This window comes from Lissotriton vulgaris, chromosome 9, assembly GCF_964263255.1.
Source record: "Lissotriton vulgaris chromosome 9, aLisVul1.2, whole genome shotgun sequence".
NCBI lineage: Eukaryota > Metazoa > Chordata > Amphibia > Caudata > Salamandridae > Lissotriton > Lissotriton vulgaris.
This window is the reverse complement of record NC_141697.1, coordinates 239,711,557-239,727,351: the sequence shown is the minus strand read 5'-3', so window position 1 is coordinate 239,727,351 and position 15,795 is coordinate 239,711,557. Positions and strand designations below refer to the sequence as shown.

Sequence of the window (15,795 nt, the reverse complement as noted above, 5' to 3'; positions counted from 1 at the left end):
CTAACCACAGACTCGTTTGTGAAAACCGCAGCTAATAGACACCTGAGGTAGTGAGGTGTTTGTGTTTAACCTCGAGGGGCACCAATATTACATAACTGCTATTAAGCAACACCAGGAATGATGTGCTACCATTGATACCACCACTACCATTTGTATATTGCAATAAAATTATTTATAAGAGGCTGTTAGCCCTACCAATTTACGAATTTAACCCGCTGTGGGCCCGGCGGAATGGACAGCTAACATGTAGGCTCTTTAATTATCCACATGAGTCCTGGTTACATCTTCTATGTTGTTGTCCTCATCTTGCTAATGACCCTCGACGTCTATTGGTCCCAGTGTATTGGGATAAGTTACTGAGGCATTGCAGGGAAGCATCTGATTTGTGCCTCAGTAATAATTCATCTCAAGTTCTAGCAAGGGCTGGGAAGTTTGTTAATATTATTTTACCTGCACTGCATACAGCCCAGCACTAAGAAATAGACAGAGCATGAGAAGGGCTTAAGGGGGCTAAATCATATCTCCTTGCAGGAATTAACAACGCACTTCCAGAGATAGCCTAGTAAGAGCCACTGACTCAATCTCAAGTTCTAGTTTATATTGCTATTGTACAAATTAACTTTGATGAAAGTTAGCTATCGGTATCTGTAACAAGTACTGGGACATTTTGTTATTGCCTCTGCATTACACGCTTCCCTTTTGGAGCTAAATGGCTAATTGTGACATATTGTCATCAACCTGAAACGCTGTTTTGGAAATGTTATTTATCTAGAAATGTTAGATTTTAAAATGTGTATTCAACTTTTAATCCTTAATTTTATTGAGTACCAATATGATGTTTGTATGTTAAAGCTTTAATTAACTGTATCATAAAAGGACTACATTTTATTGGAGAATTGGAATGGGCCTATCCAACAACTTGTTCCAAAGGGTCTAGCGAGTTTAAAAAAAACATTGAAAGCAGTGCACCGATGCCGGTAACGATACGCACTAAGCACACTAGCTGTGAAAGAAATTATTGAAGCCAGAATTAGCTTAAGGCGAAGATTTTTTTTCGAATAGGCCCACCAATGGAGCTGTATTTCTACAGTGCACAACCTAAACTCAATTTCTGAGTGACATTTGTATTTTATTGTCACTCACACAAATTCCCAAACACAGTAGCATCAGAGTGCCTTATCCTTTTATCTTCAAAAGGATTTGGCAGAAATACTACAAGTGGATGTTAGACCGGACAACCTTGGCATGGTCTTTTTACCTTCACTGCCCTATTTTTGCTGAGCTCGTTTTTTTGGCTTTAGGGCTCCATGCACTTTATCGCTGGTAACCAGTGGTAATGTGACTGTGCTTTATCTCTTAAAAATGGCACAAATGGTGGTGGCTTGGGAGATGAACATGGCGGACGTGTCTCTGTAGAGCTCCGCTGTTCGCTCCCGCCAGAGAAAATATCTGCTGTTAATCCTGGTCCCCACCAGCCAAGCTGTAGGTTGCTGTGACGGCCATTGTGCTGGGAGCAGGCCGGTGTGTTTTGAGGGTCCGGGGGGCCCACTCCGGCTGCCGCGCTTGATCGCCGCCGGCTGGCCGACATAGGGGTTTCGCGGAGACAGCGGCGACTGGGTGACGGAGGCTGCACGGCCTGGGTGAGCTGCACCGGAGTGACCGATTCCTCGCTGTGGAGTGCCCGCCTGCCGCGGGACAGTGCCGGAGTCTCGGAAACGGCAGCCACAGTCTCGGAGCCGTAGCGCCACTCCCCCAACTCTCTGTGCAAGTGGCTACGGACTGACTGGGCCTGAGTGGAGTGGCCCTGGTGAGGGGGCCGTTCTGTGGCGGCGTGGGCTGTGCCGTCCGGGGCCGGGGAGGGGCGCTCAGCGGTTGTGGAGCCCCCCTTTTCATCTGGCTTCACCTGGACACTCTTGCGGAGGATCTGAGTCACGCTTACCGGTGGAGAGCTGAGGTTGGGTCTACACGTCGACATGACCCCTGTGGCGGTCAGCCCACCGCAGTCATCAAGGAGAGGCGGATCTCGGCCTGTTGTCACAGCGCGCCCCCGCTGCAGGAAGCCCTTCACGGAGACTGCTTGACTTGGGCCTGCTTCAGGTGGGTGAGGGGGCCTGAGGCTGCAGGCCCATTGAAGATACCTGGGGGGGGCCCGGGGTCTGCTCCGGAGGACGGAGGAGACGTCGCCATTGTTTGGTCACTGCGGCCCAGACTTCTGCTGCGGTGGCCTGTGGGCCACACTGAGGGTCGAACCGCTTGTGGGCCAGGCTTGTGGGGGCCCGGGGCACCAGGGGACCACACCTGCCTGATTACATATCTGGGAGCGCTCTGACTGGCTGCACGGTGGTTGTCGAGTCTTGCTGTCCTCCCCCTGCTCCTTGGTCCCGCAGCCCGCTCCTTCCCTGGCAGCCCGGGGACTATCCCGCACGCTGCCATGGGTAAGCATACCACCGGCACGGCGGCGCCTAAGCAGCCGACAATAGATCAATATGCCCCGGCCGTCCCGGCTGGGAGGGAGACTGCTGGCGGTGTCTCCTCGGACACGGCGATGCTCCTGGAGGCCATCACGCAATCCCGCACTGCCCTGGAGGCTCAAATCGGCGCAGTGGGGTCTGAGGTTACGTTTCTCTATCAAGACCTCCGGAAGGCGGTGGATTGCATCACTGAGGCCGAGATGAGGGTCTCCACAGTTGAAGATACAGTGTTGTCCCTCAAGAAGAAGGTTGAAAAGCTGGTCATGGTCTCCAAAGAGCTCGCGGCCCGGGCTGAGGACGCAGAAGGGAGGGCCCGCCGCAACAACATCCGCCTGGTGGGCTTTCCAGAGGGCTGCAAGGGGCCCTCGATGGGCCGTTTCCTTTCCAGCTGGTTTCAGGCGCTGCTGCCCGCTGAGGACATCTCATCCTGCTTCATGGTCGAGAGAACGCACCGTGCCCTGGTTAATAGGCCGCCGCCTGGTGAGCGCCCGGTCATAGCCCGCCTCCTTAACTTCGCTGCTCGTGATGCTATACTACGCTTCTCCAGGACGCATAAAGAAAAGATGGTCTTCGAGTCTCATCCCATAATGGCCTTTCCCGACTACACCCAGATTGTCCAGCAACAGCGTCAGTCCTTTGTAGCCACAAAGCAGCGACTGCGTGACTTAAACCTCTCCTATGCTCTTCTGTTTCCAGCATGCATGAAAGTACTTTATAGCTCCAAATTGTACTTCTTCGACACCCCAGAGGAGGTTTTTGCTTGGACTGACGAGCGCCAACATGTGAAACCACACACTCCGCCGCCCTTTGACTCCAACTCTTCCCAGAGCTCACAGCGGAGTGGCCGACAGGGCGGGGACGCCTCTCACCGGCGACACCGTTCCCGCTCCAACTGGCACTCTCAGAACATTACTGACGCAGCGGAGTGAGGTACATTGGGGCTTTGTGACCATTTGATGCCTTGGGTTCCTTCAGTGTCGGCTGGGGCGGCACACCAAGACTCCGGACATTGTGTCTGGGGACCCTTTACGCTATCTCTGGTGAGAGTAAACCCGACCCGCCTTTTTGTTTTGAGTTAATGTGGGGGTTGGGTGAGGGGATCCATTGGAGGGTCCGCCAGGGTCTTCCCGTTGGAGGGCCAAGACGAGATTCTGCCGCGACAGGTACTCAAAGTTTCAGGAAGTATGGGGGTTGGGGGTTGGTGGGTGGGGTGGGCAGGGGGTTGGGCAGTATGTTTTGCAGTTATATTATATGTTCGTTGCACCGCATCATCTCACATACTCCATTGGTCATCCGCACTTTGTTTCACTTAGGGATCATGGCACACACAGCTAGGGACACTCATCTGGGGGACCGGAACATTGTGTCCTGGAATGTGCGGGGCCTGCTGAACAAGGTCAAGAGAGGGGCGGTACTGACCCAAGCTAAGCGCCACTCCGCCGATGTCTTGTTCCTACAAGAAACTCACTTATTAGGTAATAAGGCCCAGTGTCTCTCCAGATTTGGTTAAAACCAGTATACCACTCTGACTTTTCCAGGGGGGGGGCACACGGAACAGCCATACTTGTTCATCGCAGAGTTCCCTTCCAGGTCATTCGACAGTGGTTAGACCCCAGCGGCCGGTTCACGGTCGTGTCTGGTACTTTGGCGGGGGAGCAGATAACTATGGGGAGCATACATGCCTCATCCCCCCTTGGTCAGACGTTTGTGGACAGATTGACACAGCTCTGGGGAGAACTCCCACTGGGTTTGACTACCCTCGGGGGAGACTGGAACGATGTCATGGCCCCTCTGGACAGATGGCGGGCACATCCTCCGACGGTCCATCCCCCCAGATCTAGACTTAACATCCTGGCTCATGCTCTAGGTTGGACTGATACATGGCGGGTCTTTCACCCTTATGAGGCAGGATTTACATATGGGTCCTCAGTACACCGCACGCTGTCGCGGTTGGATTACATGTTTCTTCCACATAGTTACACACACAGGGTCGTCAGCACATCCATCCTCCCACGCGGCTCTTCTGATCATTCGCCTACCCAGCTTAAGCTCCGCCTGCAGACTAGTCGCCCTTCCCAACGCTGGCCTAGGTCACCTTGGTTGTTCTCGATCCCATGTATCAAGAGGCACTATATCGTGCAACTGTGGACTATTTTTCCTCTAATGTAGGATCAGTTTCATCCCGGATATCACTGTGGGAAGCTTTTAAGCCCAGGATACGTGGGGTCGACATTAGTTATCACACGGGTGAAAAGAGGCGCCGTCAGGCGCAGATTCTTGAGTTGGAGGAGCAACAAAATGCCCTCCAGGACTCGGTGATAGAGGGGACCGACGTGGGTGCTCGCCGCAATCTGCTCCAAGTTCAGCAGCAGCTGCATCGGCTGCTTACGGACACTGCCAAGGAGGCCTGGTTAGTGACCCAATATCGGATTTATCAATGGGGAGATAAATCCAGTCAGATGCTCCACAGGCTCTGCCAAGCGAGGTCCTCCCCGACACAGGTCCCGGAGCTTCGGTCATCTACGGGTGCCTTGTGCTCCTCCCCGGTGGCAGTGGTGCAGGTCTTCGCCAATTTCTATGCCGCATTGTACAGCGCCCGGACGGATCTAGCCAATTCGCTCATTGATGCCTTCCTAGTGGATATTCCGCTGCAGCGTCTATCGGATGAGCAAAGGGATGCCCTCGATAAGCCCATCTCTCTGGACGAATTGCAGGGCACTCTCACTAATAACAAGAAATAACAACGTATGGAAGGGTCTTGGGGAAATTGATTAATGACTGAGACCACCTCCGCTCCCCAATCACAGTGTAAACAACTAATTGGAGATGCTCAGTCAATTCTGAGGGAACAACAAATTGCTAGATGCTGCTACAGTGTAGGGACCCAATTAGAAAAAGTTTGCCCATCACCTGGCTAGAGGAAAGAGTCCATCGGCCCACCCTTACTGGCGGAGAATCGTCAGACGCAGTCTGGCCTGGAGCACCGACGGACAGAGCAGGGCTTCCTTCTCCGAGCAATCAGCCGGGTGAGGTGAGGTTTTTCTCCCACACAAAGCTGGGAAAGAAGAGGTAGCTCTTACCTACAAACACGCACACCACGTGTCCGGTAGGGTGGCAACTGCCAAAGACTTACCTTAATTTATCTATTCTTCTATTACACGTTTTGTGCACTAGTAGTGTTTTTTCCTGCAGTAGCCTTTGTTTATATCGAGGTCCTGAAGAAAGCCGGGTCAATTGACCAATACGGCTGAAACATGTCGACCACATTAGCTTTAGCCAGGAGATAGTCAGTATAGTTTTTGTACTATCAGGTTATTTTAATATGACACTTGAACAATCTTGAATAAACATATTTTTTGCCAAGTAGCCATTTTTAACTTCTCACACACCTTAGCACTGCACTTCACTTGAGTCCACTTGGTTTGAACATCCACCTTGGTGAGATTGTACAGGAGCATGGGGACAGGTACCCAGCAGGGCCTAGTAGCTCAGGGCTGTGGGCCTGGACCTAGTTCTCCTTGTGCTCCACATGACGATCCTCTGCCAGTAAGGGTGGGCCGATGGACTCTTTCCTCTAGCCAGGTGATGGGCAAACTTTTTCTAATTGGGTCCCTACACTGTAGCAGCATCTAGCAATTTGTTGTTCCCTCAGAATTGACTGAGCAGCTCCAATTAGTTGTTTACACTCTCACTAATATTCATCCGGGCCGCACACCTGGCCCGAACGGGTTCCCTGGTGACTTGCTGCGCCCCCATATGGGGGACGGTTGGGCCCCATCTTCTCGGCGCTCTACATCAGACACTCGAGCAGAAGATCCTGCCCCCGGACTGGCGTCATGCCGAAATTGTCGTTTTCCTTAAACCGGGCCACCCACCGTAATACCCAGGCTTGTATCACCCCATATCTTTATTGAACTTTGAGCCGAAGTTGCTGGGAAAGGTGTTGGCGGATCGTCTCCGCACCTGTATTTTGGACCTCGTCCATCCGGACCAGTAAGGCTTTATGCCGCAACGTTCCACCAGACATAACATAAGACGGGCACATAACGCGGTTGCCGAAGCCCAACGGTTGGGACGCCCCGCGGCAGTCCTCCTAGCCGATATTGATAAGGCTTTTGATTCTCTGGGCTGGACGTATCTATTTAAACTATTAGAGGCTGTGAATCTGGGGCCCCGCTTTAAAGCTTATGTGAAACTACTATACACAAACCTGACGGCCTCTGTACGAGTGGCCGGGTACCGTTCAGATCCCTTCTATATTCGGAGGGGAACACAGCAGGGATGCCCTCTTTCCCAGCTTCTTTTTGCTTTGGCGATCGAACCGCTAGCAGCGTGGGTGCGCCTGGGCGTGACATATAGGTGTCTGGTTTGGTCCCCGGAATATTCAGATAAAATTGCACTATATGCAGATGACGTGCTTCTCTTTTTCGCTGACCCGTGGGTCACCGGACCAAGGGTATTACAAATCTTACAGGTGTTTGGCGAGACGACAGGGCTACACGCCAACCCATCTAAGTCAACACTCTTTCCTATCTGCAGGGATCAGGGCAGTCGGAACTGGGCCTCCTAGCTGGTCATAGCAAATGAGGGGTTTAAATACCTCAGGTTCACATGACCAGAAGCCCTACTGTGGCGTGGTCACTTAACATTGCACTTCTGCTTCCGGCGGTCCGGGATGAGACGACAATCTGGTCCCATCTTCCCTTGTCCTTATACGGTAAGTCTGCGATTTTTAAAATGGTGTCCCTGCCACGTTTGCAGTACAGACTGCAAAATTACCCATACCCAATCCCGCTGTTGTGGTTCCGTCAAATGAATGCACTCTTAAATAGCTTCCTATGGGGCGGTGGGGCGGTTCGGGTGACTCTGGCGACCTGTGTCCTATCTACCTACTGTGGGGGCAACGCAGCGGCAGACGTGCGGTCCTACTACTGGGCATCCCAGCTGCCAGTCATTAATGACTGGTGGTATAACCCGCAAAATGACCCGGCGTAGAGACTCGTTTTGGAGGTGCATCCCTTGCTTGCCCTCCTGTATAGCAACTCTACCCTGAGGGCCCTTCCCCTGGCCAGTCGCACAGTGACAAATAATCAAATGGGGAAGGATCACTTGTCATGCATGAACCAGGGTATGCAGAAGATAAAGCAAAAGTGTCTCCAGTAAAAAACCCTCATGCACGTGTTGGGAAGCGTTGGTAGCGGTATAACTTGGTTCTTTGCTCTTCATACACGTGTGTGCATAATCATAGGGTTAGTTTCGGTATGCAGCCTCCACCAGGAGGATCTTACCCATGGTTAAAAACAGTAGTGACCCAGTGACGTGGACAGTGTTCATTTAAAACATACCCGTATAACCAGAAAATGAACTTTATTTGGTCTGGGTTCGGGTAACTCCCATAAGGGAATGCTCAAAAAAGTGCGTTCTATTGAAAAAATTAGGATATCAGGACGCACTAGCATTTCTATGTAATAAAAATGGCCGACATGTTTCAGCCCTATCTACCGGGATTCGGACTTAAGGGCTTTCTTCAGGACCAATCGTGGCAAGTGAAAGTGACGCAAGTTTACTAAACTGTAGCAAACAAGTGATAGAAAAAGGGAAATTTTCAACCTGTTTCTTTTACAAGGTCTCAGTGTACCTGTGAAGACATTGTAGACATATAAAGACAAGACATGGGAAGAGGTATGGGAGACACACAACGTAGTGAAGGATTAGTTACTTACCTGTAATCCTAGTTCTCTTCCAGGGGTATCCTCATCAAAGTCATAAGCATTAGAATATTCCCGCACATAGGCGGGAATATTCTAATGCTTATGACTATTGATGAGGATCCCCTGGAAGAGAATTCACTACTATACAATTCATTCTTAATGCAACTTAAAATGGCAATACTTCATAACCCCCAGTAACTGGCAGTGTCAACTCTCTCTTTCTCCACAAACGTGTACCATGCAGAAAAATTCTGGTTACAGTGATGTTGGTATACACTTTTTGGTCATGCAAGGTAAAGAAGGCTCGTTTATCTTTAATTATTCAAAAAGTGTTTGTGTCATAGTATTCACATACAACATAGACTTATATAGCTTTTTGCATGCATGAAAGTCGAATTTCAGTTTGTATATTCATGCAAAAAGACTAATTTACCCATGCGGTGTTACAAGATGTGTCTACAATGCCCTCAGTGTTATAAAAGCAACTCTCAGCGTGCGTGCTCTTAAGTCGTATGGAGCCGTTCATGCCGGTGATCGTTTTGCGGAGAATGACGTACCTGAAGTGTAGACAAATTACACCTCCTTCGGGTGTTACAAGGGCTTCGAGGGGGCTAGACCCAAAAGAACAGGAAACGTTTTAGTCCCGGATTTAGAATACTTGTGGTTAAGTCGCGGGGTTGAGGCGTATGTCATATACCTAGCGCTCCATTACTCGCGCCTCGCATTACGCTGCAGCTGCCTCTTGTCACCCGGAAGTAGCAGGGCTTTGCTACCGGGTTGATTATAATAGCGCTACGGTGATGGCAGTAGAAATAGGACTTACGAAAGACAAGGAGGTTCGTTATAGCAATAGACGAAAATCACCCGGTTAATGTCTCAAGGGGGAATCGTGATTGCATTGATCGTATGTTCAATCTAAATACAAAAATGATTATTAAAGCCATCAAGAGTACAAAGTGGCAAAGAATAATTATGAAGTATTCAAAGCGATGTACTTTTAGATAGAAGCATATGCACTTGGCTGATTTTGAATTCAGTGTCAGCACGGGGAAGTCTTGCTTAGAGCTCGTGATTTTTTTTTATCCAAAACGAGAAAGAGCCGCATGGTGGTGTAACTGTATCATTGGGATAAAAGGTTAGCCTCTGTATGGCACCTATTACAATCTAGAAAAAGAGGATTTTAGCTCAGGTAGAGTGGCTTTCACAGTTATGCTTGCGATCTATATGAGAAAATTACTAGTTCGTGGTCTCAGTAAGTAACAGTTTTTTATCTCAGCAGGCTCAGCCAGGGAATATTGTCATTTAAACCTCTGGTATCTGTGCCCAGACAGTGTATCCAACGCTGTTCCTTTTCAAAAAGGATTCTTTCTGCATTGCTATCCTTAGCCTCTAGGGTTTCTAGAACGACCCAGTTGAGTTCATCCACTGTATGTTTTTTTTCAAGGTAGTGACTGGCTATCTTGGTGGTGCTCTTTTTACATTTCACATTGCTCCGGTGTTCTCCAATCCTTTGTTTGACCTTCCTGCATGTCATTCCGATGTATCTCAAATGACAAGGGCAGGTTATCATATACACCACATGACTGGTGTTGGAATTAGTGTGTTTCAGTATCCTCCATTTGAAGTTTGTGAGCAATTGTAGTTCTTTGGTGGGTTGTGTTAAACTACACACAGAGCAAGAACCACATGGGTAGTGGCCAATGATTGGGGCATTTCCCCATAAGTTTGTTCTTTCTCGTTGTTTGATGGGAGGTGGTCTCTTGTAGGGGTGTGAGGGTTAGTAGTTGTTTTGGTACTGTCATTGGCAGCAATGTCATGTGCAATAGGTGGCCCAAGCTGCAGACAAATAAAAACCAATGGAAAGTAAATGGAATTTGGGCACTTGTTGTATAAGTCATGATAAATATTAGTCACAGCTGGAACATTCATTTGCCCTCCTGGATAGCAAACAAAATAGAAGGATATTATTTTTTTAGCAAGTGTAAAGAGGTGGCAACCCTGCTTCTAAATAAAACAAAAAGACAGAGTCTACCCATAAAAGTACTGAAATCGCAAATACCAAAGCACTAATCACATAAGCTGTTGCTGTGGTGTTTTATTGTACAGCAGCAACGAAAAATCAAATGGACTTGAAAAAGACTTCTGCCCAAGCGCATATTATCTGTATGATTAACCGCGATCACTAAACAATCAAGACTGATGCTGTACTTTGAAGCCAAACAAATGCAGCAAGTGTCAGCCTATTCAGATATCGACAATCTAAACTGATTCACTGCACAAAAATAACATAGAAATGGCTAGAGAAAACAATATCCCAAATGCTGACAAACTATTGATCTTGGACCCCCAAACTGGGTTCCAGGAACACACGATAAGGAAGCACAAGCAAGGGAGAGAGGGGATCGGTATCCTAGCCTCAAGCTCTGGAAGCTATAGACAGTTTCTAGCTCTCTTATCACAACTGAGTTTGCCCTTAAGTATCAACTATGGGTCTGCATACTTTTCACTATATCCAACGTCAGGAAGGCTTGCCTGGGCAAGGGACCTCACCCAACGCCACTGCATGTGTGGGTCAGCCGTGGGCAACACAACCAACTTAACGTTGTCCTTGTTGGTTTAAATAACTTTCCACTGACACTCAAGTGCAAATAATCAAAATTATACGCATCTCCGAGCAGCAGCGGCAAAAAAAGAAAGAAAGATGGCCGAGGGTGCTGATCTTTTTATGGGATTGGAATTTTGTTAAGGTTCTGTGTACTTTAAACGGGCTATTGTGAGTGGCGGCAATAAAGGAAAAATGTATAATGTTAGCCTCCGGATTTAGGGTGGTGCACTACAAGGTGGTGCATCTCACCTTTAGTGTGGAGGCAGCAAGCAGAGCACCGATCGGGACAGTACAAGTGTTGCTGCGGGACTAGCATTGACTGCAGTGAAGTGTGGGGGGTCTAGGGTGGCGCAAGTCAGCAGTGGAATAGCAGGACACTGATCTGGAGATCTAGGGTGCAAGGGAGGAGGGTGGAGTCTACCTTCTGCCAGTTAGGGGCAGCTCTGGTGCAGGGGAGGGGCTACCGAGTGCAGGTTACCTTGGTGCAGTTGGGAGGGAGGGGGGGCACAGTCAGGGGCTTGGAACAGAGACTGCCATCTGTTGCACTGCCTGTCCCTTCATTATAGGAGAACTGGGTTTCCCATGGAAAGAAATCCAGCTGAAGGGGTGTTTAATGTTCAATGAGTTTTAAACTTAGCATAGTTGAAAAACAAGATATGGAATTTATCACACTTTGAAGTTTTGCAACATTACAAAATATAACTACGTGATAAGTACTAGACAAATGCTGTCTTTTAAAAAAAATCTAAAGTTAAAATAGGTTGACCTCTGAATTATCTGCCAACCTATGAGATTATGAGAGAAATTTGGAGTACCATAATTCTGTAGCTGGAATACGGGTAAGAAAGAAGGTTCGGTAATCCAATAAAATACTGTCATTTTCAGGTCTTACGATCCCAACTTACTCTTTCATTGTTCTGCAGTCACGTTGATTCCATGACACTCTCCGGCTTAAAACATATCATTCCATTCCAGGCATTAAATGGTTAAAATGATTTTCAGTTTGTTACAAAGAACAAGGTCCTGATTTAGAAATTGGCAGACGGATTACTTTGTCTCAAACGTGATGGGTATCCAATCCACCGTATTACAAGTACCATACGCTACGATGCACTTGTGGTAAGGAGGGCGGGATAGACGTCACTTTGTGATGGAGAAACCCATCCGCCAAACTCTACATCAAGCCTCAAGTCTTTTGTTCACATTCAATGCAATGGTTCAGTACATAGATGATGATTTCCGCACTTAAATCAACGCCATACAGGGTTTACGGACTTGCTCTAGTTATTCTAACACAGTGCGCGGAAAAGGTGAAGTGGACTGGAACGGGCATGGCGGGCTCAAAAGGTGGCATTCACTTAGGACTACTTTTTCAGGTGTTGGTATATATTCTGAAGACGGTGGGGACCCCAGGATTTTGGACCTGCCATGCTCTTCACCAGGTGTCCACGGTGCATCTGGAGGTTGGGTAACTTTAGCTATTTGATAGACACACAGTCCTTACTAGGAGCGATTTTTGAGATGGGAAAGACGCATAGCACTTAGGGCACGGGGATTAACCGGTGCAATAAGTCCAGAGTGATGGGGGATGACAGCACTAAGGTGCAGGGAGGAGGGGAAACAAACATTTAGCACAATCATCAAACTGGTGCGAGTGGTAGAGAAGTAAAACCTAAGAAGGCCCTTGTGTGATATGATGAGTCTCTCATGAGGAAGAGCGGAGTGGAAGTAACCAATAGAGCACCTTTAACACACTAGACGTTGCATCAGAAATGATCAGGTGGCTTAGAAGGCATCATTGGATCGGGCTCTGGAGCTTTGCGCAAGGTGGTGGGGCAGTTGGCATGGGATGGTAGGAGCTGCTGAGTGTTATTGAGGTTGCTCTGGTTTGGTAATAAATATCTTATGAACACAAACGCCCTTTGGTCTCAACTTACCTCATGATTTGCAACGAGTAGAGCACATGAGCAGTACTCTCACCGGCACTGGATTGACAGTAGCGTCTCATCACTTCAAGGATACATCACTTAACGGAGTGCAGGGGGCATTACCCAATGGTGCTGATTTCATCGTTACTGTAAATTCAGCTGAATTCCGGATATCTAGTTCAGAAGGCCGAGGTAGCAGCCAGTATCAAAATCATCGCCAGGCAGAGTCCTTACTTTGTGGTGCTGCATTCGGGCAAAACATCACAATCTGATGGGGCTCCGCAGGGATGCAGTATTTCTGGTCCAGTTGCCGTAATTAAAGTGAACCCAATGTAGTGTCAAACACAAGATGTTGGGCTTTGGGTGAGCTCAGGCGACCCTCACGCCTAGACAGCGCTCTCTTCCCACATTTTGCCAATCCAAAAATACAAATTGTAACCTCTGGATTATTTCTAAAACATACATTACCTATCTTAAAATTAGGTAGGGCTGGAGGTTGAGCCTTCAAGAAGTTGGAGGTTACCCTATGTCTACAATTTACGACTTCCATTACAAACACAATGTAATGTGAAAAAATAGTTGTTAATGTGTATTCCATTGATATAAATTTACTGTTGTTTACATAATTACATTTCAAAGTCTTTAGGTATCAGAAAACATGAAAAGATGTTTAAAATATAGCTTCAGGTATGAGCACAATCTTGCCTCTGACAGCCACAATGTCCATGATTAGTTACCAAATAACAATAACTGTTTACTAAATCAACCACACACTTTGTTGACTGCATGGATGAAAGGGAACACAATGAAAGTAATGGTCCTAAAATCTCCATGCTGTATTCATCGAAGGCTTCTTGGTGCTGAGAGCTGGTACTCCAAGATTACTTAAAATGTGCATTGAATGCCCGACCAATCACTAGTCGACGCACTTCACTAGTGCCTGCGCCAATTTCATACAGCTTTGCATCGCGCAAAAAGCGACCCATTGGGTAATCGTTAATGTAGCCATTTCCACCTGAAACAAAAAAATATGCATTTGAAGTGAAGATGGAGGACAGGTATGAGGAACTAAAACTTTTAATAAGCAAGCAGTGCCTCTCATAAGCAAATGTCGTACCAAACATTGAATACAACAAGCAAAGCAATCTTCGTATTTGCTAAAATTTGTCAGCAAAGAAAAAGTGGAAGGTTCCACAATATAAGCATAAAATGTTAAGTGTTACAAGATTCTTACAGTGTTTTTTTACGAAACAACTTTCTAGAAAACAATAGAGTCAGATGCAATTAAATGAAGTATATGGTGGATAAAGAAAATTCATTATTGCAGACTATTAAAAGCAGAGCTTACTGAAAATGTATGAAGATGTGGAGCTAATGGCACCATAGACAAGGTGGATGAATGTGCAATGAGGAGCAAAGAGTACATTATGCATAAAAAGATGAGGCAAGATCAAGGCAATTGAAAAAAACCGAGGGTGAAATGAAGTGGAGACGTTAAATACCTTGTGAATAAGGAATGAAGATGAAAAGAGGTAGTCAGTGGAGAGAAATGCCTGAAGGACCCGTCAGAAAAACTGAGCTAGACTCTGTATTACCATGCATTTCTAACACGAAATACCGCCCTGCAAAGTACCACGCATCAGGCGTTAGAATAACGCATTTCAGTGTGGCGGTCTGCATCACTGCACTGAAATGCAAAGTCACGCATTATACGCCTCCTCAGCTGTCAAGCCAGAGCGCTGCTAACATGCACCATCCTAACTGAAAGCTCTGGCAGTGGTAGGCTAACTAGGGGGGGACCAGCTGCTCGCAGCTCTTGCTGCTACACTGCTACAGTGTAACACAACACCAGTCATCGCAGCGTGGCATTACATTCACTGAAGTCAAGAGTCAGTGCCCCAATGGCTACTACCGAAACAGTACCACTGAGGTCAGGACATCTGAGACACTTTAACACCTTGGCTGCTAAGGGTTTTCCCGCTGGGCGCTAGCACTAATTTTTTCCCATTGTTCATGACAAGGTCAGCTCGTCATGAGCGCAGCGCAGGTAACACCCATGACGAGCTGACCTTGTCATTAGCATGGAAGGGGTTAATAAGTGGGTCCATCCTGCCGCCTTCGGCACAACGGGGGAGGGGCAGCTCATGAATTAAAGTTTTGGCTGCTGCTGCAATGGCAGCACAGCAGTCACCACTACTACGGTTTGATGAGTCTGAGCTCATCCCGCGACCACTGGGCCCAACCCCATGAGTGGTTCATCAGCAGCCCACAGCACATTGTGGCCGAGCCAAAGTCATGAAGAGAGACATGATGAACTATGAGAAGCATTGGAGGACATTTTGGTCCTATTGATTTTTGCCAATGATCTGAAGAGGGCCCAATTGCCCATCAACGCTTTTATTTCTAGAACGCTGATAAAAATAGTAAGAATAAGGAACCACTCAGATTTGACTTACAAGGGGGGGCCGCTGGGGAGATTGAGTGAGCTATTGTCCACAGTCACATGAAGCGGAGCTGCCGCCAGCACCGGGGATCAAACCATGAGCCCTGTGCTCTGGAGTCAGCCGTTCTGGCAGCTGCTCCACACTTCTCCCCTAACAGTATGCTAGCAATCGCCCGCTATGATGCTGGGGGCATCAGGGGGAGCATGAGTTTACGATCATCTGTTTTTAACATGGAGACCATGGAGAACTTTATATTGTGCATCTGAACCAACCCTTCTTCTGTATGCCAATTTATTTTGAAACATTTTACAGTAACAAAGGGTGTTCTTCGTTACAACAGCTAACGTTAGTGAGTTATCTGTGCTTGCACAGATAAATTCAGATCTAGGTACTCCAAGAATAGAAGGAATACATGATCCTTGGAGAAATATATTTATTGTATGTAGTAACTGGAGGCAGAATCAAACACGTGGCTCTTCGGACAATACTACAGTTTTAATGTACTCGATCCATGGCCAAAGGGGAATGGGTTGCGGAAAATTTTACAGAAATCTTTGAAATATGTTGAAAGAAAAGGAGGGCCAAGAAAGAAACAATGTGTGAATAGAAGCCTGTGCTTATTGTTGGCGATTGTTA

The 15,795-nt window shown here is 47.6% G+C and overlaps 1 protein-coding gene across 1 annotated transcript in view; it reads right to left on the bottom strand.

The window, feature by feature from the left end:
* Positions 1-13,307: 13,307 nt before the first annotated feature.
* IVD (isovaleryl-CoA dehydrogenase) overlaps positions 13,308-15,795 on the bottom strand; it is a 297,512-nt gene continuing 295,024 nt past the window's right edge. Inside the window, exon 12 of the mRNA XM_086937401.1 lies at positions 13,308-13,730. Coding sequence (XP_086793527.1) covers positions 13,597-13,730 — 134 coding nt within the window. The 3' untranslated portion in view covers positions 13,308-13,596. The remainder of the gene's footprint in view (positions 13,731-15,795) is intronic.